General features: G+C 41.7%; 1 protein-coding gene across 1 annotated transcript in view; it reads right to left on the bottom strand.

Moving 5' to 3' along the window:
* The window catches only part of LOC101169446 (metabotropic glutamate receptor 8-like), a 118,299-nt gene that overhangs the window by 53,269 nt on the left and 41,897 nt on the right, over positions 1–23,133 (bottom strand). Inside the window, exons 4-6 of the mRNA XM_023955550.1 lie at positions 22,144–22,279; positions 9,294–9,448; positions 9,078–9,215 (exon numbers count right to left, since the gene is read on the bottom strand). Coding sequence (XP_023811318.1) covers positions 9,078–9,215; positions 9,294–9,448; positions 22,144–22,279 — 429 coding nt within the window. The remainder of the gene's footprint in view (positions 1–9,077; positions 9,216–9,293; positions 9,449–22,143; positions 22,280–23,133) is intronic.

Below are 23,133 nucleotides of genomic sequence, written 5' to 3'. Positions count from 1 at the left end.
CTGCAGCAATAAGACAGAATGAGAGCATTATAGGAATAAAAACCAAACACAGCCATCATAAAATTAGTCTTTATGCGGATGACATATTACTGTTTTTAAGGAATTTACATTCTGTAAATGAAACAGCAATGATCATAAATGAATTCTCCTCCATATCAGACTATTCCATTAATTGGAATAAGTCTGTTTTATTACCACTCAACAGGAATATGGAACAAAGACTCACAATTCCAGTTAAAACAGGAAATATCAAATATCTGGGTCTCTACTTTTTCTACTTTTCCCCCAAAATATCAAAACTGGTGCAGCTAAACCACACCCCATTACTGAAAAGCATACAGGACGATCTAACACGCTGGACCAACCTGCCTCTGTCACTTATGGGCAAGGTAGCCACGGTTAAAATGAAAATCTTACCCAAGGTTAATTATCTCTTCTCAATGATTCCCACACAACCGCCATTAAAATGTTTCAAAACATTAGACTCATCCATATCAAGCTTTCTATGGAACAACAAACCTGCAAGAATTAGTCTAAAAACTTTAAAATCTGCAAAAAGCTGTGGAGGATTAGAATTACCTAATTTCCACAAATACTTTCTTGCAAATCCATTACAATACATCTTAAAATGGTTAAAAAATAATCCAGAAACCAACTCATGGTTAGACTTGGAACAAGCGTTATGTGGGAAGATCAACCTGTCACAGCTACCATTTATTAGCCAAACAGTTAAAAAACAGGATTGTTTCAAAAGCATTAATATAAATGCCACTTTAACAGCCTGGTGGGAATTTCTCAAAATATCAAAATCATCAATTCAATCGTGCAAAATGACACCCATCTGGAACAACCCGGACATCCTTATTAACAAAAAAATGATTCACTTCCCAGCTTGGCAAGCAGGGGGCATAAAACAACTAGAGCACGTAATTATTGATAGAAGATTCATGACTCCCCAGGAAATTCAAGACAAACATGGAATAAATAACTTCTTGGAATATCAGCAACTTAAATCAAGTATTACTAAAAAGTATAAATTTAAAGACGACGATTTAAAGCTACCAGATGTAGTTACCACTCTGATTAATTTTTCAATGAATAGAACTCTCTCCAAAATATACAAACTTTTATGTAATTTAGATCAGTGTTTTTCAACCAGTGTGCCGCGGCACACTAGTGTGCCGTGAGAGATGGTCAAGTGCGCCGTATGAAATTGCCCTCATTAACTGATCTAAAAACATTTCCCATCTCCAGGAAATCAGCTCTTTGTTCATCCAAACAGGCCCTGATAAAACACTGAGTAGTTAGGAATATAAAAGATCATACAATTAAATTTTCTTTGTGTTTATTTAATTCTATTAAATACATTTTAATAAGAATGACGTTACCGCGATTTACCTGCACCTATAAGTGTTTGCGGAAAAGTCCCGCCCCTTTAACTGTCTCCGCCAATCATTCTTTAAGGTTTAATCCCATGTCATCAGTCTGACCAATCAGAAGTGGTTCAAGTCTTCACTTCCTTGTTCCAAATTTAGCTCAAAAAGTCGCTCAGTTCTAACAAAAATACCAGCTAAAGCTCGTCTTTAGCGGTTTAGCTTTCCACAGAGTCTGGCTCGATCAATAAAGACCATGAATTTCTGCTTTTTTTTTTCTTTGGATGCTGGTGTGCCGCGAGATTTTTGGCAAGGTTAAAGTGTGCCGTGGCTCAAAAAAGGTTGAAAAACACTGATTTAGATAACAATATTGCCCTTCCAACAAAAAAATGGGATGCAGATTTGAGCATCAGCACAGATGAAAGCTTCTGGTCAGAACTCTGTCTAAACACCTTTAAACTGACAAAAAGTCCAAATCTGCAGCTAATCCATCTCAAAACTCTTCACAGAATTTACTACACTGGACAGAGGATGTTCAAGATGGGTCTCAGTAACTCAGACATTTGCGAGCACTGTGATAATAATCTACCCGACAGCTACATGCACGCACTGTGGTTCTGCACTCCTGTCCAGGCTCTCTGGCAGCAGGTATGTGCCGATTTATCAGTCTGGCTTAAGGTTTCAATCACGGCCTCACCGTCACTTTGTGTGGTTGGTGACATGAGTGCCATCGATATAGAAGAAGGATTAGCATCTATCATTTTCACAACTCTTTGTATTGCCAAAAAAAATATTTTAATAAATTGGAAAAACAAGAAAAATATAAACATAAGTCAACACAGAAATCTGCTGTTTGATCATATCAGCTTGGAAAAAAGCAGCAATGCGCCTTGGGGGGGGGTTACTTGGCAGTGGCCCCCCTCCTATGGTTGCCGTATGGAGTGGGCCCCCCCTCTTTCGGTTTTATTTGCACCTTAGACATGTAGGGTCCTTGGTAGGGGGGGGTGCTTGGACATCACTGCAAGCAAGCAGCAGATGTCCTCCTGGCACCCTACCCACCAATTTTAACCGCACCTTAGACATTTAGGACCCCTTGGTGGGGAGGGTGGGGGGACATCACTGTGAGTAATCAGGAGATGTCCCCTTAGTGCCCTACTCGCCAATTTTAACTGCACCCCCCTTAGTACACACACCCCTCCCCCTTCAATATATACATTCCAACATAAACACACACACATGCACACACACACCCTCTCAAACACACATACACGCACACACATTTTGCAAGGAAGGGGGGGACCTGGGTCCATCTGTCCCCTACCCCTTCCCTGGTGGGGGGTACGGGCCCCTTGGCGATGGCGGCCGTATCCCTTGGGTGCCGGCTCCCTGGGCCCGGCGGTGCTCTCTCCGCACGGTGGGGGGGTTCATATTACACCTGAGCCGGGGGTGTTCGTGTCCCTGGGGGGTGGGTCCTGGTCATTGCCCCTGAGCGCTGGGCCCCGCCAAACTTCCAACATGGCCGAGCCTGGTCGGGCCATATTTATAACACCCCTTGTTGGCCACCCTTTTTTCCCCGGGGTTCCCCCCTCCTGGGCGGGGGCGGCGGGCCCCTGCCTTGCTCCTCCCTGGACCAACCGTGGGCCGGGTGGGTGGCTGCCTGGAGTGCGGAGCGGGTCTCCCTTGGGGGGTCCTGGCTCGTACCTGGGGTTGGGGCGGGGGGATGCCCGGAACTCCTGGGTGGTGGTGGGGTGCTCGTCTGGGGCTGTGGGCGTCCTTCTCCGGTGGGGCCCTGCGTTGGGCTCTTCCGGCGCGGCGGGGGGGCTGCTTTCCTGGCTGGGCTGGGGCGGCGCTCTCTTTCCCTCCGCGCCTCCCTGCTCTCTGGCTCTGGGGGCCTCGCAGCGGTCCTGCTGGCCCTGGCCTGGGTGGCGGTCTTGGTCGCCCGGGGGCGGTTGTTCCCTGCCTGTTCCCGTGTGGCGTTGGGGTAATTCCGGCTGCTGCTGCGGCGGGGGTCTGGGTGTGGGGGTGGCTGGGCGCTCCTCCTCCTTCTTTTCACATTCCACCATCCATTTTAGAAGAACACAAACACTCACCTGAGCACAGGTGTTAGCTCACCTTTGCACTTATAGTTTGCATGATTGAATGAATGAAAGATTTCACACTAGTTGGTTTAAAGGCACAAGTATGCGTGTGTGAACACTATCTGTTTTGTGTACATGTTGACATGTGAACATTTCTTGCAGCTAGCAGGTGTGTTGATAATATTTGAGTGTGTGTGAACAGGCCCCGCCCTTTTTGTACTACATTGGAACTGTACCGTAACGATAAACAACTAGTAAACCTGTCTGCTCAACACAAGAGGCCCTCAGCTCTCATCTGCCTGCCTAGCTGTTGGACAGGACAAGTTAAAAAAAAAAAAAAAAACATAGGAGGGGGGCCAATGCCTAGTAACCCCCCCCCCCCCCCCAAGGCTCATCGCAGGCTAAGCCCCCCACCCCCTCATCCTAATATGAGGTTATATGAGGAAGGGGGTAAGTTGGGGACAGCTGGTAGACTGTCCCCCGGTGGTCAAACAGCTGTCCCCCGCCCCCCCCCCCCCCCCAGCAAGCGGGCCAGGCCCACCCAGCCCAGGGGCCCCACCCCCGGAGGCGCCGACACTCCAGGCCCAGCACCACCCACCCCACACAGAGAGAGAGGAGCCCAGGCCCCCACCCCCAAACGCCGGCCCTAGAAGAGCCCTGGTCAGGCCTCGATGGGACCGAGGCAGCCAACCGGCCGGGGAAACCGCCGATGGCCTCAGCGGAGACCCCGACCCGTCAACCCCCCCTGCCCCGTACCAATAGTGCCCCCCCCTCCCCCAGAATGCCCCCCCACAGGACAGGGCCGACAATCCCCCCACCCCACCCCAGACCCCGCAGCCGAAGCGGATGACACCCAGAGCGACCGGGGGCCCCAAGAGGGTTGTCCCGTCCCGCCCCAGAGCCAGGGAAGGGCCGATCCCAGCCCCAGGTGTAGATGGGCAGCCCATCCAGCGCCGCTGCCCCCCCCCCCCCCCCCCCCCGAGCAGCGCCCCCCGCCAACCCCCCCCCCAGCACAGGCAAAGGGACCACCCCCCCAAACCAAGCCAGACCACCAACCTACCCCCCACCACACACCCCCACACCCAAGCCCAGAGTGAACACAACTCTTGGTCACGAGGTTTGCAGCAAATTTCGTTAAGAGTTCAAGTTGTGATACCTTGCACTCAAAGACACTCTTTTCTTGACAAGCAGAAAGAAGGTACTGTATGCTTATTTGTGATGGTGCGAAGACACACATTGTAGAGCCACAATAAGAGTGATGACGGGCAGAAATGCAAATCAACGCCCGTTCCAAAAATCTGTGTTGTCATAAAAAGAGCCATAGCTGTTACAAGTCCTAAAACCTTTCATTAGAATTCACTATTTGTGATTTAGTATTATATAGGTCATTTAAACCCATTCATCCCTTAATAAACCAGAATATCTCCTGAGGAAGATGCAGTATGAGTCACTGTGTTCAGCATCTGGGTCAACTGAATCACAAGAGGGCTTGTAAGAAACTTGTTTAGATTGCACTTGCCTAACTGTTTGTAGGGTGTTTCTTCCCTTTTTTTGCATGTTTTTCTCCATGTTTTTGTTGTTGCACTGGAGCTGACTGGCTTGGTCACAAGATTTTCCTGCTAATCTGTGGTTAAAAAAAAGTCTGTGGCGAGTGCAAAGTATTAGAAGAATCCTTAACATTAAAAATAGTGCGACCTGCAGAACAAAAAACAAAAAAAACTTCAGGCACTGAAAAGGTGCACATTTCTTAGACATACAATCACTGGGTACATGATAGACAAGCTAAAACCATTGACTCTGAATTGGCATTGTAGGATATGCATTGAGAGGGTACCTGTCTAATGACATGAGATGATAGAATCTCTGCCATATTACATTGAACAACCTTGTCTACTTCCCTGGACACTCAACACTTCTTTTAAGCTTCATTAATGGTAACAATAATAGTAATAATAATTGATACTTTATTTATCCCACAATGGAGAAATTCTTCTCCACATTTTAACCCATCCCCTGGGGGGGAGTGGTGAGCTGCAGACTAGCTGCTTGGGGGGGGGGCGACAGCTGGCTGGGGAGAGCGGGGATTGAACCTCCAACCCTTCAGTTGTCAGACAACCTGTCATGGTGGCCTGTCAGACTCCTCCCCCTCCAGCTCTGCTGCTCATCACTCTCAGCTGTGACCACTCTACTCATCAGACACCTGCTACTTAAGGAGACCCAGCTTCATCATTCTTCGCCAGTCCGTTAACCCTGATGGTGCTTAGTCTCCAGAAGCTCACTACGCCTGGCCCCTTGTCTCGTCCTGAGTTAACTTTGTCTGTTTTCTGCACTCCAGGTTTTCACCTCAAGCCAAGAGTGTCACCTGAATCTTACCACCTCGAGCAGCAGAAGCCACAGCCGTCCTGTTCTGACGCCACCTGTGAACGTGAGCCACAGTCTCTGTGCTCTTCTAGTTCAGCAGCCACGCCACGCATCAAGCCACAGCTCTCCTCAAGATCTCCAGCCACGTTACCCACAGTCTCGCCAGGAGCCAACAAGAACTATATTAAAACATCTTACTTACCACTCACCTATTTGTCTCTGCCTCTGGGTTTCAGCATCTGGGTCCGTCCCGCGTTCTAGTCATGACACAACCTGCTCTACCGCCTGAGCTAAACTGCCATAACAAGATGAATCAATCTTGTCTTGCTAAATATTACAACAAATAGTAAATGTTAAACAAACTCTAAAAGAGTCAATGAACCATTTCAAATGGAAGGAAACACTGAAATAGAAAACTAATTAAATACCAAGTGCTGATGAGAGTGACCTGTTTAGAGATTTTTGATATTATTTATTTGGTTTTCTTTTAATGTAGAGCACTTTGTGTTATAAATAAATAATATATAAATCAAATAAAGTTTGATTTGATTTGAATGCTGGTTAGTTTTTTGCTCTGACGGCACATGTCAAAAAAAGAGGCTGGTGCAAAGCATCAATCCGGAAAATGTGACACTCCGCTGACTGCAAGCCGCCTTTCTGACTACAAAACAATGCATTTTGGGAAACGGTGTCCTGTCAGTTCTTGCAGTTCTAAGTGATTCTGATCAGAAACGGCTGGCACTCAATCAAGGAAATCTGAGTATTTTGCAACTCTTTCTGCGAATAGTGAATCACTAATGAAAAAAACTGAAGATTTATTTTTGTACAAATGGTAATTTAAATCAACATCAATATGATTACTTTTTTATTAGAAATTGTTTTCCTTGAAACATTTAATTGTTTTATGTTTTATACTGATAATCATTTTGGTTTTAATGCTAAACATCAGGCAGACATTTGCATTTATGCAACAAAATAAAGTCATAAGTACAGGCAGCACAAATCATTGCCTTTATAAGTTAACTTCACTTTCAATTGTATTTATTTCTCTGGGACAGCGCACCGTAAAAGCATCACCGCAATGAGCCAGAATCAGGTTAGCGGCTATTTGTCATCTGTTGTCCATGGACAGATGTTAACATTTTCTGCCTTAAAAGCCAATAAGAACGGTTAAAAACTATTGAAAATATCAATAAAAAGGAAATACAAGAAAAAGTAAATGATACAATAATCAAAATAAAACAGATAAGATGACACAAAGGCTAGAGGAAGTGGGAGGATGATGAGCACCTTGTATTGAAAAAGTGTGTCTCACAAATGAAGTCCATTCTGACTGATCTCTCAGTTAAACATGTCTAAGGATGACGCCTGACGTCAGTGACTTGAGGTGGAAATACGCAGTGCAGGCATAAAATAATCCAATGATTAATAATAATTATGTCTTTCTTTCCTTAAAGAAATAATAATCATAATTAAAGTTTTTAGAAGTGCCGCTACTGCGTACCGGTGAGTACAGACCAACTTAAAGCACTGATCACAGCACAAGATGGTAGCATTATATTTTATTCTGTCTGTTTGATTTCACAATAAAGAGTTAAAGTACAGTTCACTTAGTTTTCATGTATCTATTTTATTTGCTTTTTTCTTCAAAAGCAAAAGAGTAAAAAAAAAAAAATTCTAAGGAGAAATTCATAGAATTTACTTTTAGTTACTAATTTATTCACAGGATGTTGACAATAATGTTTTTCAATTTTATGTTTGTTCTATAAACTTAAACATTAGAATTTATTTGTAGAAGTAATGTTTTTTCAAATGGAACTGATGATGCAGTTTAACATTCTGTTTTATTTCTGTTCTCTTTTGGAACTTGAAAACTTTTGCTTTAATCATGGTCCTTCAGTGCATCTGTTATGTTTAAAGTACAAAATATTTAGATCTAAACAATCTGCTGATGATTACACATTTCTCTTAAAATGTCATAAAATTTGACAAATGTAGTTACTTTTTTTATATCTTCATATAAACATTATTGTTTGAAATGAAAAAAAAGAAAACTATATCGTAATATAGAAAATGTCATATCACTTGGCCCAACTTTGTTCCTTTGGTTTCAAGTTTTTTGTGATGGGCAAATATTCCATATTTTAATCCTATTTAGTCCCAATGTTGATTGCAAATTTAAACAAGGTATTCTAATATGAGTTTTAATTAAAAAAGTTCTTTCCTTGAAGAGGGAAAATTTTTGTTTGCTTCAGTATCTAAACCACAGTCAGAACTTAACAGTTATCGCTTGAACAAGAAAATGTAAACATTGAGTTATCCTCTCTGTTGATTTAATGTCTGGAACCAAAAAATGGTTGTGATTATTGCATCAGGGAACTGAATAAGCTGCCCATGTTCAATGACAACAGCATTGTTTTAACTCTGATGGTAAATGGCGTGTACTTATAAAGCGCTTTTCTACCTTCTTCAAGGCCCAAAGTGCTTTACAGTCACAGACCCATTCACTCAGTCACACACACGTTCACACACTGGTGGCGGCTCTCCTGCCCAACACTGACGCCAACCTCCCACCAGAGGCAAGGTGGGGTTCAGTGTCTGGCCCAAGGACACTTTGACACATGGGTGTGCAAGGTGGGACTTGAACCTGCATACTTACAATCTTGGGTTGATCCCCCTACCGCTGCACCACAGCTGCCCCACCCTTACATCAAGTTTTCCCAAACAGATACTGGAGCCTAATTGACTTCAAAATAAAAACTCAAGTTAATGTTAAAAAAAAAAAACATTTGTTTTTTTGTTTTTGTTTTAAGATGTCAGTTCCTTTAAAATCATCCGTTTGCGATGCGCTGAGACTAGATCAGTTTTATGAGCAGCAAATAATCTTTGTCAACATGAATGATAAAACCTTAGCAGCCACAGAAGAAACATCCAGACAAAACATTCAGAGAATGTCAAACTTTTTCCTCTCTCAAGCCAAATGAGCCAAATGTGGCCCAAACATGTGAGGACAAGAATCTGGCAGCAGGATAGGCAGGAAAAGTTTAGAAAAGTTGGTCCTGATCTTCATTCACTGTTCCATTCACGTTTAAAAGAATAAGGTTGAAACCAGTAATAAAGACGTTAGGATTTTTTAACTGTATCTTTATTTTTGCTGCCCAGACTCCGCCTCCAGTGGAAAATTAAAGGATTTATTTCATTTAATTTTGAGACCCCAGAAATAAAGCAAGATAGATAGCGCTGCTTAGCCTAACAGCTTGAGTACCTGTACATTTTTTAGGACTGCCAGGTCTTTTGCCATGCATTCCCAGCTTGCAGCCAAAATTTTCCTCCCAAAACTCAGCAAACCAGATGTTCCTGCGGTTGTTGGACAGAGAGCGGCTCTTGAAATGACGATCGAATGCTGAAAGAAAAGAAAAAAACTTTATTCCTGTCTTATAGCAAAAGTGGTTTGTTTCTTTTCAGCTGTTTACAGCCTCACCATCTACAGCGGTTCTTCTTGGAAGGATGGTTATGGCACCTTCGGCAACTTGCTCCTGCTGGAGGACTGGAGAGATTTTAGATCCCCAGCTGTCAGAGCCCACCCATAAGAAGTGTCCTGTTAGGTTGTTCCGCTTTGCAGCCTCCAGAATTCGCCTTCCAGCATGATGAGCAATAAACGCCAGAGATATGAAAGATTTAAGGTTTTATGGAAAAAAAGAAAAAAAGGAAGGAGTTTACTCTCAGTGTTTTCTGCAAATTAACAAATCAAATTCTATTAAGTTTGAACGTCAGGACACAAACGTAGTTGTCTCAAGGGGCTGAACAAAGAATATGAATGAAAAAACAACAATCCAAGCTTTGTGCACATGATCTGCTCTTTGTATTCAGGGCTGAAGAACCCTTTTCTTATATTATTTATCTTTTGGCTACATTTGGTAAGGTGTCATCTTACAAATTCAATCTATAGACTAGTTGCTGTCACTTAAAATGTCCAAGTTCTTTTTGGAGAACATTACTGTAACATTCAAGATTGCAGATTAGCTTCGCTTAGTTTATCTCAGAATAACTGTGAGGATGAACTTTCGAAATATTTTTAGAAAGAACTTCATTAAATTAAAGCTAATGATATAACAATAATTATCCAAATGGTCTCCCCTTTACCTCTCACTAGTTGAGAGTAAATGTAGATAAAGTGTATACCTAGACTTTTGTGTTTAATTTAGTGCCCAATCCCTTATGAATACTTGAACTTGATTCTCTTATTTTTTAACGTTCATATGGAGGGGTAAAAAACAAGAAAGAACATTTTCAGAAAACAGAATAAGATGGTAGGCTATCACTTCCATTTTTTGCTGCTAATCACTATTTTGTAACTATTTGGTTACTGGGCTACCAATTGTGTCCTTTTGGGCACAATACTCCAGAAAGACTGGCTCTCTATGGGTGAAGCTGGAGAAACCTTCCCCCAGACCTCTATCATTGTCATGTGTAAATGGTTCACTTGTCACCAATTGTCTAAACCTTTGACAGCTCATAATCAGTCATACGTGATCAATTAAAATAAGTCATCAATACAGAAAACCCTTTGGGTACTTAGTAATGAGATTATCTAATCCTTCTTTTCCACCCTCATTGTTTGATGCTACATTTCAGAGATGGCATTGAGAGGGTCTGAAATAATAAAATGACTCATTTATTGACAATTAATTTGCCTTTTTAAACAACTATCCAATAGGTATAATCTGTCAGCCTCACACTTTTACAGATACTTACAGGCGTGTCATTTTATTACAACCTCCACTTCAGGTTTTCCAAATTAACCTCCCAAGAATGTTATGGATGATAGTCTCACATTTAATCCGACTAAGAATTCCATCAACAAAATGCTTAACATAATGTGTCTCCCTCCATGCAAACCATAAAATATCTTGGAAAAAGATCATCATATTATAACAAATGACACAGTTTGGGACGATGTTATGACAAAGGGTAATTCATCTTCATCATACGGTTAAAACAGTTCACTGTGTTTACCTTCATGAATCCTAACTGGCTAAAATGTATCCACAAATTGATCCTGTAACAAATGATCAGAGGCCACTTTCTTAAAATCAATTTGTATTTTATTTTCTATTACATAAAGTAAACATTTTGATGAACGTGTATCCAGTACAAAGTGAAGAGTTCCAAGACAAACTAATAAATAAATATGCTATAAAGACAAGACAGAACAAATTGAAGGAATGGAGGTACAGTACAGTAGTAGTTCCAATCATATTGTGGGTGCTGTGCCGTGCTTAGTTTAAAGGCATTCCATTTTTTCCAAGGTTTTGAAAACAATATTCATTTTATTTGTAGAGCAAAAGTCATTATAAGTCTGTATATGAAATTTTGTCCACAACTTGAAACGACTGGTCCGACTTGGGGATGGTCGCATTTCAGCCAACACCTAGTGATGGTTATTTTTATAGGTAACTGTTAACATCTGAAAAAGGAAGCAATACGCTTTTTCAATCTCCTTTCCAGGTAGTAAACCAAAAACCTAGCAGCTTCTACTGTTTTAATAATGTTTGGCCTCATACCTCTAATTTGGTACAGGGCCAAAAAATGTGAAACTGATAAGCATTAATCCACACTGTAAATCCACACTGCTTCCGACAATATTGCTGTTTACATTAAAATCGCTTACAACTTGTGGTGTTGTCAAGAACCTTAGAATAATTTTCCCCTCAAATTCCCTCTATTTTTTTGATTTATTTTATGTTAGCTGTGTCTAACACAATCAATGCCAGTCACTCTCTGACAACTTGTGTTGAACAGATTTTACTGTTATAATTGTGATTTATGGATCTTCAGACAAACAGAGCATATTTTTATAAACCCCTTTTGTATCTGAGTCTTAGCTTTACTTATAATAAATGTGTTTATATGCATTCCTTGTTGGACCGGGCAAGGAGAGGAAAATGTATACTTTTAAATGCAATGCTTTTTTAACTTATGTATTGAATAAATGGCGTAGTTGGAAATACCTAAAACAAAAATCATTTTTTTCAATTTGAAATCGGTTTATAATGTATTGAAAGATATAAATGTGTTTCCTTCTAGGAACAAGCACAGTGCCAACAAACCTTTTTCATTCCAATGCAAGAAGGCTGCATTTGTTCTACCAGGTTGGGATTTTGTTCAGAAAGAAGGCCAAATTAAAGTTTGATATCATAAAATAAATAAAGTTTGGCCTCGATTACAAAAAAGGGTTTATTCAGACACACCTCTGGTTTCAAAACCCCTTTTGTTAAAGTAAATTATGTCCAACACAAGAGGCCCTCGGCTCTCATCTGTTTGCCCAGCTGTTGGACAGAACAAGTTGTGACACCGCCACATTGAAAAATGAATGAAAAATACAATGAATGAATAATGAGAAAATGTAAAATATAAGGAGAAAAGAAACTGATTGCTCAAGGGAAAATGCATATGAAAAGAAAATGTGGGAATTATAGCATAAAATCCTATTTCCTGACCAGTGCCTCCTGGACTTCGCCTATGACTACAGAGCCCTATGTTTGAGGTGGAAACCTGACATAACCGAGTCAGAGTTAGTCCTAAATCCTAAATAACTGCAATCCATAGATAGCAGGTTGTTTAAGAGATACCGTTACCACAGTGGATCAGTTGGTGAGGATTGGCACCCTTGTAGAAAAGGACTACACTTCCTCCAGAGAATACTGGGGTAAGGTAGACCAGCAGAAAGCCAAAGAGAAGGGTCAAAGACGAGCTTATGATAAGGGTCCGCGGAAGAACACGGATGTAGTCAACATCATCCATTGTGGACAGAGGGTTTTTCCAGCAACCCTACTTCATGTACCAATTGAAGTAAGAGGTAAATTATGCCAAGCAGTGTTTGATACCGGGTGTACATTTTCTCTAATGAGACAGAGCCAGTGGTCTGAAATCGCTCACGAGGGGGAGCAGTTGAAAACCTGTGATAGCCAGACATTTGCTTTGGCTGATGGGAAAACCCATCGGGCTTTAGGGAAAGTACAATTACTGTACAACTGGCATGGCATGTTGTGGTCCCTGGACACGTACATCATGGCAGATGCTCATTTGGCATTCCCCATCATATTGGGTTTGGATTTTTTGAGGAAAACATCTACCATTTTGAATTTGGGTAACCAAACCTATGGTGTCAAAAACCTCTCTGGTTATACCTTCCACCATTTCATAGACAATCACCATGGACATTGGGAGAGTAGCAGTTCCTCTGTTCATCTGTATATGGCTCTTCCACCTGCGGTTACAAATCAGGGTTGGCAGATAGCACCCCCTACATTTATGGACCAACCAGTGGAAGTTCGCGAACTCTTGCGAGCCTGGCCTAAGGTATGCTCGGGTAAACTGGGGATAACCTCAGCTGAAGAGCATCACATTTTCACCACAGATGAGGTACCAGTTAGGTGTAAAGCCTATCGGGTTTCGCCATTCAAGCGTAAAATTATAAAAGAACACATTGATCAAATACTTAAGCATGGCATCATTGAACCCTCTCAGTCGGCATGGGGTGCACCCATAGTATTAGTCCCTAAACCAGAAGGGTCCATGAGATTCTGTGTTGACTATCGTCAGTTGAATGCCAAAACAACGGCTGACGCTTATCCCGTGCCACTGATCCCTGATTTGCTGGAGTCAATGCATGGAGCTGAATTTTTCAGCACCCTAGATCTAAAATCTGGGTATTGGCAAGTGGCGATGGCGGAAGACAGCAAGGCTAAAACTGCTGTAATCACACCCACTGCCCTATATCAATTTAAATCCACGCCGTTTGGATTGAAGAATGCGGGAGCCACTTTCCAGCAGTTAATGGAAAAAGTACTGGGAGAGCTAAGGGGGAGAATGTGTTGTGTTAACATTGACGATGTCATCGTTTTCTCTCCATCAGCCGAACAACATCTGAAGGATTTACAGGCCGTTTTTGGAAAATTGCACTCAGCCAACCTGGTGCTCAATCTGAAAAAATTTACGTTTTTTCAGAGGCAGTTAAGGTTTCTGGGTCATATTGTCTCTGGAGCCGGGGTGCAGGTCGATCCTGATAAGTCTCGGGCTGTTATGTCCTATCCAGAGCCGACAAATGTACCATCTCTCCAGCGGTTCCTGGGTTTGGTGGGCTGGTACCACAAATTTATTCCCCAGTTTGCAGACCTTGCCGCTTCCCTGAACCATTTAAGGAAGAAAAGTGTAGACTGGAGATGGACGGAAGAATGCCGGAGGAGCTTTAATCAGCTGAAACAGGCTCTCGCCAAAGCTCCCATATTAGTACAGCCTGACCTTTCTTTGCCTTTCGAGGTGCACACTGACGCCAGTGACCTGGGGTTGGGCGCAGTGTTGGCACAGATGACCAGCGAGCGAGAAAGGGTAATATGCCTCTAGAAGGCTTAAAGGGGCAGAACATAATTACTCAACATCTGAAAAGGAATGTCTGGCGGTGGTGTGGGCTGTTGAAAAGTGGCAGCATTATTTGGAAGGAGCAGAATTCACTGTGTTCACAGATCATGCTGCTCTTACATGGGCCCCAAGACCTCGTCTAGACTGACTCGTTGGACCCTACAGTTGCAACGATTTCAATTAAAAGTGCAGTATCGAAAGGGTTTGCATAATATGGTGCCTGATGCCCTCTCAAGAGCTATGATTTCACCTTCAGACGTAGCTACTTGTGCAGCTTACAAGGCCCATCCATGTTCTGCAGATCTACAATGCTCTTTCGTAGAAATCAAAGAGGCACAACAAAGAGACTCGTCCCTCTCTAGTATAATTCAGGGGTCAGCACCAATCCCAGTAATGTGAGATCAGACCGAATAAGTTTTGTGGTACTGCAGGGTCTGCTCTACCGTCGGTCTCCAGTAAAAGATGATGGTGATAAATTTCAGTTGGTTGTACCATCCAGCCTAATCCCTGTTTTCCTGAAATACTTCCATGATCATCCCCTGGGTGGGCATCTATGAAGTCTCAAGACCCTTTTGAGAGTGCTGGAAGTAGCCTGGTGGCCATCAGTGAGGAAAGATGTCTGGAACCACGTCAAAGTCTGCCATACGTGTCAAACTCACAAGGCAGAGAATCAGAAGCCTGCAGGTTTTATGCAGTCAACTGTGGCCGAAGCTACATCGGAGAAGTTGGGATCGATCTACTAGGGCCTCTCCCCAGGAGCAAGAAGGGGAATGTTTACTTGGTGGTCTTGGTGGATTACTTCACGAAATGGGTGGAGTTATTTCCCCTTAAAGACAGTAAAGCACACCGCATCGTAACTTTCCTGAGAGATAACATCTTTACGCGGTATGGGGTTCCTAGAGAGATTGTGTCTGACAAAGGTCCACAGTTCACTAGCCAAGAGATGCTGAACCTTTGTAAAACATGGGGAGTGATCCAGCGCTTCACTACCAGTTACCATCCACAAGCTAATCTTACAGAAAGGTCCAACCGAACTATAAAGACGATGATAGCGTCTTACGTTGGTTCTGAACATAAAAACTGGGACTTGTGGATTAGAGAATTTCGATTCGCGGTCCAACACGATACCATGCGATACGCGGCCCAACACGAAACCACGGGCCGGTCACCAGCCGAACTTATGTTGGGTGGAGGGTTGAAAGGGCCCCTTGAACGTCTTATAGGCGTGTCACCTTCCCCTCATCAACCTCATAACAAACTCATGAAAAGATAGACAGAAATGATTGAACAAGTGCAAAAGAGAGTGGGAGTGCGACAGGCCAGACAAGCCAAGTATTATAATGCTCGTAGAAGAGGTGTACAGCTTCTACCGGGGAATTTGGTCTGGGTACGGTCTCATCCCCTATCTAAAGCATCAGAAAATTCTCAGCTAAGCTCCTAAATGGTCAGGACCAGCTACGGTGTTGAGACAAGTAGGACCCATTACATATGTGGTGCAGTGGAAAGACCAGAATAAAAAAGAGGATACTGTCCATGTGGGAAATATGAAACCCTATTATGGTGTGCAGCCTCTCTCACCCAAGGCTGGGGGGGGGGTATGTGACACCGCCACAATGAATGTAAAGTACAATGAATGAATAATGAGAAAATGTAAAATATAAGGAGAAAAGAAACTGATTGCTCAAGGGAAAATGCATATGAAAAGAAAATGTGGGAATTATAGCAACAAATCCTGTGTACACTGCCTATGAATATAATTAATGGGGTCATTGACTATGGGACTTTTTGACTGGGTAAACAATCATTAGAGGCGGAAACCAAAGGGGATTTGAAAAGAGGAGCGGTAGACGCTGAAGGAGAGGGGCGTGGCGGTGCCAGACGCCGAAAGTCTGAAGCCACAATTTTTCATCTCTTCATTCATCTACCAGTATTGGAAGAATAGTGGGAGAACCTTAATCCTAATCTTCATCTTGGCAGAGCTGTTGCGGGAGGACCGGGTCCCGGAAAGCGGCGTTTTGGACATGCGGGGCGCACTCGAAGGAGCGCTTTTCGGATTACGCTTGGAAGCGGTGAGACCGACCCTTAATATTCATTTTTTTTGGATGTACATATTTTTTTTGTAAGTCATGGTACCATGCGAAGATTGAGACTTCATTTTTGTTTTTTCTGAGGAACTTTTTTTCAAACGGATTATTCAAATATTTTTCATTTGCATCATATCAGGAGCGGACCGAGAACTATTGACTGAGGGACTCTTTTTTTTTTTTTTTTTTCAGCGGGTTCGTTTTGTCGCGGGAAAAAGGACATAGTGATAGGATATAGTGGCTGGTTTATTTTGTTTGGGTGTATCTGGGTTTGTTTGGCTTTAATGTAATGGTGAGGAACCCCCTTGGTAATGTATCAATCAGAAGACCTAGTAAATGTTTTTTAAGCGTTAAAAAGTAAAAAAAAAAAAAGGTTTGATATCATTTTTCAGTTAAAATTTTTTGACAACTCAATTCCAGATTACCAGTCTGTTTTCCACTCAGCAGCTACTTAGTTATTTTTCCCAATTGTGTTTGAGATGGAGAATGTCCTAAATTCAACTCAATCTGTTTCCAACAGGCTTCACCATCTGGAGCTAAATATTTGATCTTTTGTCCATCCCATTTAAATTTGTAACTTCGTCTAATTAAAGTACTTCAAAAGAAATGTATAATCAGGCTCTGGGTTTTGGAAATATTGAGATGATAACCCGAACGATAGCTGGCTATATACAGTATTTTCAGCATAGCCATGATCTTAAGAAGAGTTGAATCTATGTAGATAAATCATGATGTCATTAGGAAAAAGCCCAATTTTATGTTCAGTCTTTCCTGTAGTGATTCCTTCAAGTTTCTTATTTTGCACAGTTAAAAAGCTATTGGTGAGGTGGCCACTGATTTTTTTATGGCTGTTGGTCTACTATATAAACCTGCTATATAAAGCTTATTGATTCCTAGCCTTTCAAGAACTCTGCACAGAAAGGTCCAATTTACCTGATTAAGGTCTTTTGCACATCTAGACTAACTAAAGCTAGTTTGAGCTTTTGTCTCCTTGATGGTTCTATAATAAGTAAAGTTAATCTAAAGCTATCGTGTGTTTGTCGACCTTTATTAAATGCTGTTTGATCTTCATGTATCAGGTCTTGCAGATATGGTTCCATTACTTTACAAATTTTTGAGGTTAATAGTTTGTAAGTTATGTTCAAAACAGAAATTGGTCGGTAGACTTCACAATAATCTTTATTTTTTTCTGCTTTTGGGAGAACAGTTATTATGGCCTCTGACTATGATAGTGGTATTTCAGCTTTATTAAAGGTCCAGTTAAAAAACTCCAATGTCAATGAGGCAAGTTCTTCCTTAAATATTTTATACCATTCATTTGTAAACCCCTCACTGCCTGGACATTTGTTTGATTTAAATCTTTCAATTACAATATCCAATTCTTTTTCTTATCAAACTATCATTCTGAATTGTTCCAAGGAAAGGTACTTAAGATCTAAAGTTGAAAGGTGATGCTTGATTTCTTTTTCTGCTACTGTGAAGGCTCAACTTGCATCACGTTATATCCTTTTTTATTACCAGTATATTCTGTTTGTTATGACCCCTGGTCGTGTCTGCTTGTTTTGTATGTATGTAATGTATGTGTTTGAGTTTCAGCTTTTGCAGAAGTCCAGCTCCTGCACAGCTGGAACAGGTAAGCAGCTTGGTGTGAAGAAATCAACGCTGGGAACAATTATTGGGAAATGAAAGACATACAAGACCACTGAGAATCTCCCTCCATCTGGGGCTCCCCCCAAGATCTCACCCCGTGGGGTCAAAATTATCACAGAACAGTGAGCAAAAGTCCCAGAACCACACGGGGGACCTGGTGAATGACCTGCAGAGAGCTGGGACCAAACTAACAAACTACCATCAGTAACACACTACACCACCAGGGACTCTAATCCTGCATGGCCAGACGTGTCCCCCTGCTAAAGCCAGTACATGTGCAGGCCCGACAGTCTGCTAGAGAGCATTTAGATGATCCAGAAGAGGATTGGGAGAATGTCCTATGATCAGATGAAACCAAAATGGAACTTTTTGGTAAAAAATCTACTCATTGTGTTTGGAGGAGAAAAAATGTGGCATCCAAAGAACACCTGTCACGGTTTTAGTTTCTTTGCTTTTGTGTTCTAGTGTGTCTTGTTTTGAGTTCAGTTTGCTGTTTTATTTTGAAAGTCATCCTGTTATGTTGTTGTTTCATGTTTTACTTTTGGTCCCGATCTGCCCTCATTGTTTCCACCCGTGTCTCGTCTGTTCTGAATGTATTTAAGTGCTGTCTTTCCCTTCCTTCTGTGCTGCTCCATAAGTTGATGTTTCCCTGGTTCTAGCTTGTTCTCGAGTTCCTGTGTCATTGTAATTCAAGTTTCGAGTTTGCCTGGATGCTGCAGTGGTATTTTGTCTAGTTTTGTTTTAGTCACTAAAGATCCCTTTTGCCTGGAACCTCCTGCTTCCTCCTCCTCTCTGCGCCTGGGTGCTTCCCTCATTCCCTTTCGTAACAACACCATATCTACTGTAAAGCATGGGGGTGGAAACATCATGCTTTGGGGCTGTTTTTCAGCTGTTTTTTGGGAGGCTGGGTCTTTCAGCATGACAACGATCCCAAACAAACTGCTCGAGTAACAATGAAGGGCTTTGTAAGAAGAAATTTAAGGTCCTGGAGTGGCCTAGCCAGTCTCCAGATCTCAACTCCATAGAAAATCTTTGTAGTGAGTTGATTCTGTGTTGCCCAGCGGCAGCTCCAAAACATCACTGCTCTAGATGAGATCTGCATGGAGGAATGGACCAAAATAGCAGCAACAGTTTGTGAAAACCTTGTGAAGACTTACAGGAAACGTTTGACTGGGGTCATTGCCGACAAAGGGTATATAACAAAGTATTGAGTTGAACTCTTGCCATTAACCAAATACCTATCTTCCACCATAATTTACAAATAAATTCTTTAAAAAATCAGACAATTTGATTTTTGGATATTTTTTCTCATACTGTCTCTCATAGTTGAGGTCTACCTATGATGAAAATGACAGGCCTCTCTCACTTTTTAAACCCTTGTGCTATGTTAGATGACCACACCCTAACATTGACGTGTTCTCCCTACATGACAAAGGTGGATAAAGGTGGAAAGATTTCATGTAATCCATGGACACCAGTGAAGATCACAAATCATTCAAGAAAAAAGGTTCAGAGCACTGTCTTGTGGGTCTAGATGACCCAACTCCCAATGTTAAAGTGCCTAGGATAGCACAAGGGTTACGTGGGCGAACTTGCGCAATTGGTGGCTGACTAAATACGTTTTTGCCCCACTCTAGCTATCCTTTTTCGGGCCCTTCCAATAGGGGAGGTTATACTGTCGACCCTTCAACAGGGTCAAAGCAGTGGAGTTGGAGTTTCTATTGCAATTAAGGTTCTTTCTATTTATGTTTTTTGTTCTTTTTGCATCTTTTGGGGTCACGGAACTTTCTGTTGGTGGAAAAATGGCAAAAAATGTATGACTTCAAAAATCCAAAAAGACAGGAAGCAAATAGCTCTCTTGAGGGGGAAACATATGTCAAAGCACATGATACATTTAAAAGGTTTGGTATACTTTTATACTTTTTCATTTTACAGCAGCTGTGTCAACAGTACATAGAGAGGTGTAATCACTCTAATTTCCAATTCAACAACTTTTAATTTATTTCTGAGGTTGGTGATAAAGACGGCAGATATACTAGATATGTCTACTGGATTGCAACTGGGTTTCTTGTAGCTTGGCTTTCGCTCACTGTGTCACTGCTAGGCCGTGGTTGACTGACGACTGCCAGCCCGGCAGAGCCTGAAGTCGTGTCTGGGTGCTGGACCCATCTGCGGTTGGAGTTGATTCCTCAATCTGAAATCTGTGCCACTTTGAGTCATTGTAGACTTCTGTGGCGTATCTGACGCATGCACCAGATTCCAAGTGGACCCTCATATTGGTACACAGTGTTTGGAAACATATGTCTTTGTTTTTGAGTATTTTCTTGATAGCGTTGTATTCTTTGCATTTTTTTAACCATCTCTGCAGGGTAGTCAGGGTGAAAGTAAACTAATCTGGAGCCTTCTTGTAGTTTGCCTTTCTTCCAAACTTCTTTCAGGATAATATCCTTGGTTGAGTATTCCACAAAGTTCACAATGATTGGCCTGGGAGGGGTCTGCTAGTTAAGGATCTTTATTCACGTTGGATTTTTAAGTCCAGGTCCTCCGGTAGATGCAGTGGCTCCTCAGGAATTTTTCCATAAAATGCGACACTGAGTCACTCTCTTCTGCTTCTCCTAACCCGAAGACCTGTATGCTGTTTCTGCGAGATCGCAATTCCAAGTCAGTTAGTTTAAGCTGGAGTGATCGCTGATGATCCAGACATGTGCTGATTGCCTCGGTTGCCTTCTCCACCAAGCTCTCTACCTGTTCGACGTGGGACTCAGCTTCATCCAGCTGTTGTGACAAACTCTGCATTTGGTTGGGATGTCGTCTAGTTTGCCATTCATTTTTTGTCATAGTTGGAGAATGTCACGTTCTAGTCTTTCATTGTCCCCATAGAGATCCGCTTTTAGCTCTTTTAATGCAGTAATTACGTAGTAAGTTCCTGGTCCGCTCTTTCTTTACTGTTGTTGGTAGCTTGGTCCTGTTTAGAGTTAGCCTTACCAGTCAAAGCGCTTCTTCTTGAGCTTTGGGTATTTTCACACATCTATTTATGGGCCGGTGAGTATCTTATTCCATTTGATCACAACTTATGTTATAGTATGAGTGAATAAACAAGTCTTACTTGGGATAAACGTTGGGAGAGCAGTTCTGCTATGCTAGCGATTACTCCATGAGTTCACTGGAAGTATGATCAGAGGCCGCTTAAATTCATATTTTCTAATGTTTTTTGTACTAAAATACAACATTTTTTGAAAGATATTTGTGAAGCATCCACATTTATCTTTGAAATAAAACTAGAGCTAAACACACTCATGCTTCTGCTTGGGATTAGTGTGAAAGGGCTCCCTTTGCCTTTTACTTGAATACAATTTTTGAGTAATCAACCCACATTCAGGACCTGTGCAGAGCAGTTAATAGTAGAATAGATGTACTCCTCTTTCAAGCAAACCTTTTAGCATGCTCAAAAGTTGCTGGAGGCTCTTAGATATGGTAGGTAGAGTATCACAGTCATTTTTTTAATAGCTTTGTGTCTTTTGTGCGATGCGACAACAAGGGAGAACAATTTAGTGAATATCATGAGTGTTTCATACGAGACAGGATGGTAAGGTTAACAATAAAAAATACACATAGGGTGTTTAACAACATTCAGCTAAAGCGCACTGATCCTTTCACATGAGACTGCATTCTCTGATCATCAACATGTGAAAAACAGTGTTTTGTTTAATAAAAAGTGAGTAAGATGTCAATTAGTAAAGTAAAAGTTTAACACGGGATCTCAGCAGCAATAGGACATTGGTGCTTACTGAAGATACCCAATTACACCATTTTGTTCTTGAATTTTTACTTCCATGGATTCAAAAGTGTTTTTAACTTTATATTGCATTTTATATTATCTATTGATTTTGTTCTCTGCACAATGCAATATTTTTTCAAAATAAAAATCAAACTTTTTCTCTTGACACGGTTTCATCTTTCCTTTCAGATATTTTATCAGATTAATAAATCAAATTAGTATTGTCCTGGGTTTCTGAATAAAGTCAAAAACTAGACATTAGTACAAGATGAAACTACAGTTTACTAATGTTATGGGTTTTCTCTTTTCCATGGACTCATACAGTAAAAGCCAGATTTTTTTCTTTTTTCAAGTACATATTTAAGGCAATAGTTTTTTTTTTTTGTTTTTTTTTTTACCTGATATCGTCCTCATTGGTAAACATTATAACAGCACGAGCATTGGGAGTCTCCAGCAGACGAATGATAATCCTGTCAAATTCTTGAAGTCTTGGCTCCCGAGGAATCTTCAGAGACTGAGCAATGCAAACCGAACCTGACCGATGAAAAAGAGGAGAGATGGATGACTGAAGAGGGCAAGAAAATTTTTAATAATTTAGCTACAAGCTTGAGACTAAGTTCAGTTTATCATTCAAACAAAGACCCTACTGTTGGAACAGCTGATATTTCGTAAATCATTAGTGAAGATCTTCTGTAGCTCCGCATTTCAAAAAAACAAGCACATCTGTTGGAATAATTGATTATCTTTCTTTATTCTATTTTTGTGGTGTTCACCTTTCAGCACATCCTGTAAGGGGTCGCCACAGCAAATCAGCTCCCACTGATTCACACAGGTGGTTTGGCAGACAGTCTTTTTATTCCTCATGCCCTTCCTGAAACAACCCCGTATTTTCAAGGCATAGGGAGACCCAGATAGGCTTGCTTACAGACACAGTCTGGATTTTGGCTCATTGCACACCCTGGGAAGCAAACCCGAGTTTCCTGGTTGCCATGCTTGCTGCTTTCACACTACCACAGGGATTATTAATTAATATTTATTTTGGGTCCATGACACAGAGGTCAGAGGACTTATGAATGTTTCAGGCAGTGATGTGCGGTGAGGTTCCTGACTGGTGAGGCACTGGCGTCTTCGATCAGATTTACAAAAATATGAACCCTTCAGAAGAGCTTATTTATCATTTCATTGGTAACATGAATGAGATTTATCCAACTTCTTACACAAACATTTGAATTTTGATAAAAACCCTTTAGTGTTGTCTGTGAAAATGATGCTGAAACTGGATAAGACTTCCGGTTCACGGTTACAGCACGGACGCGTGTGGCTCACTGCGGCTATATAACTATCTTCAAATGACTTAAAAAGTTGATTTTCACCAAAAAAAAAGAGAG

This window comes from Oryzias latipes, chromosome 6, assembly GCF_002234675.1.
Source record: "Oryzias latipes chromosome 6, ASM223467v1".
In the NCBI taxonomy this organism is placed as follows: Eukaryota; Metazoa; Chordata; class Actinopteri; order Beloniformes; family Adrianichthyidae; genus Oryzias; species Oryzias latipes.
Note: the sequence above shows the minus strand (reverse complement) of the source record. Positions and strands in the feature narration are given on the sequence as shown.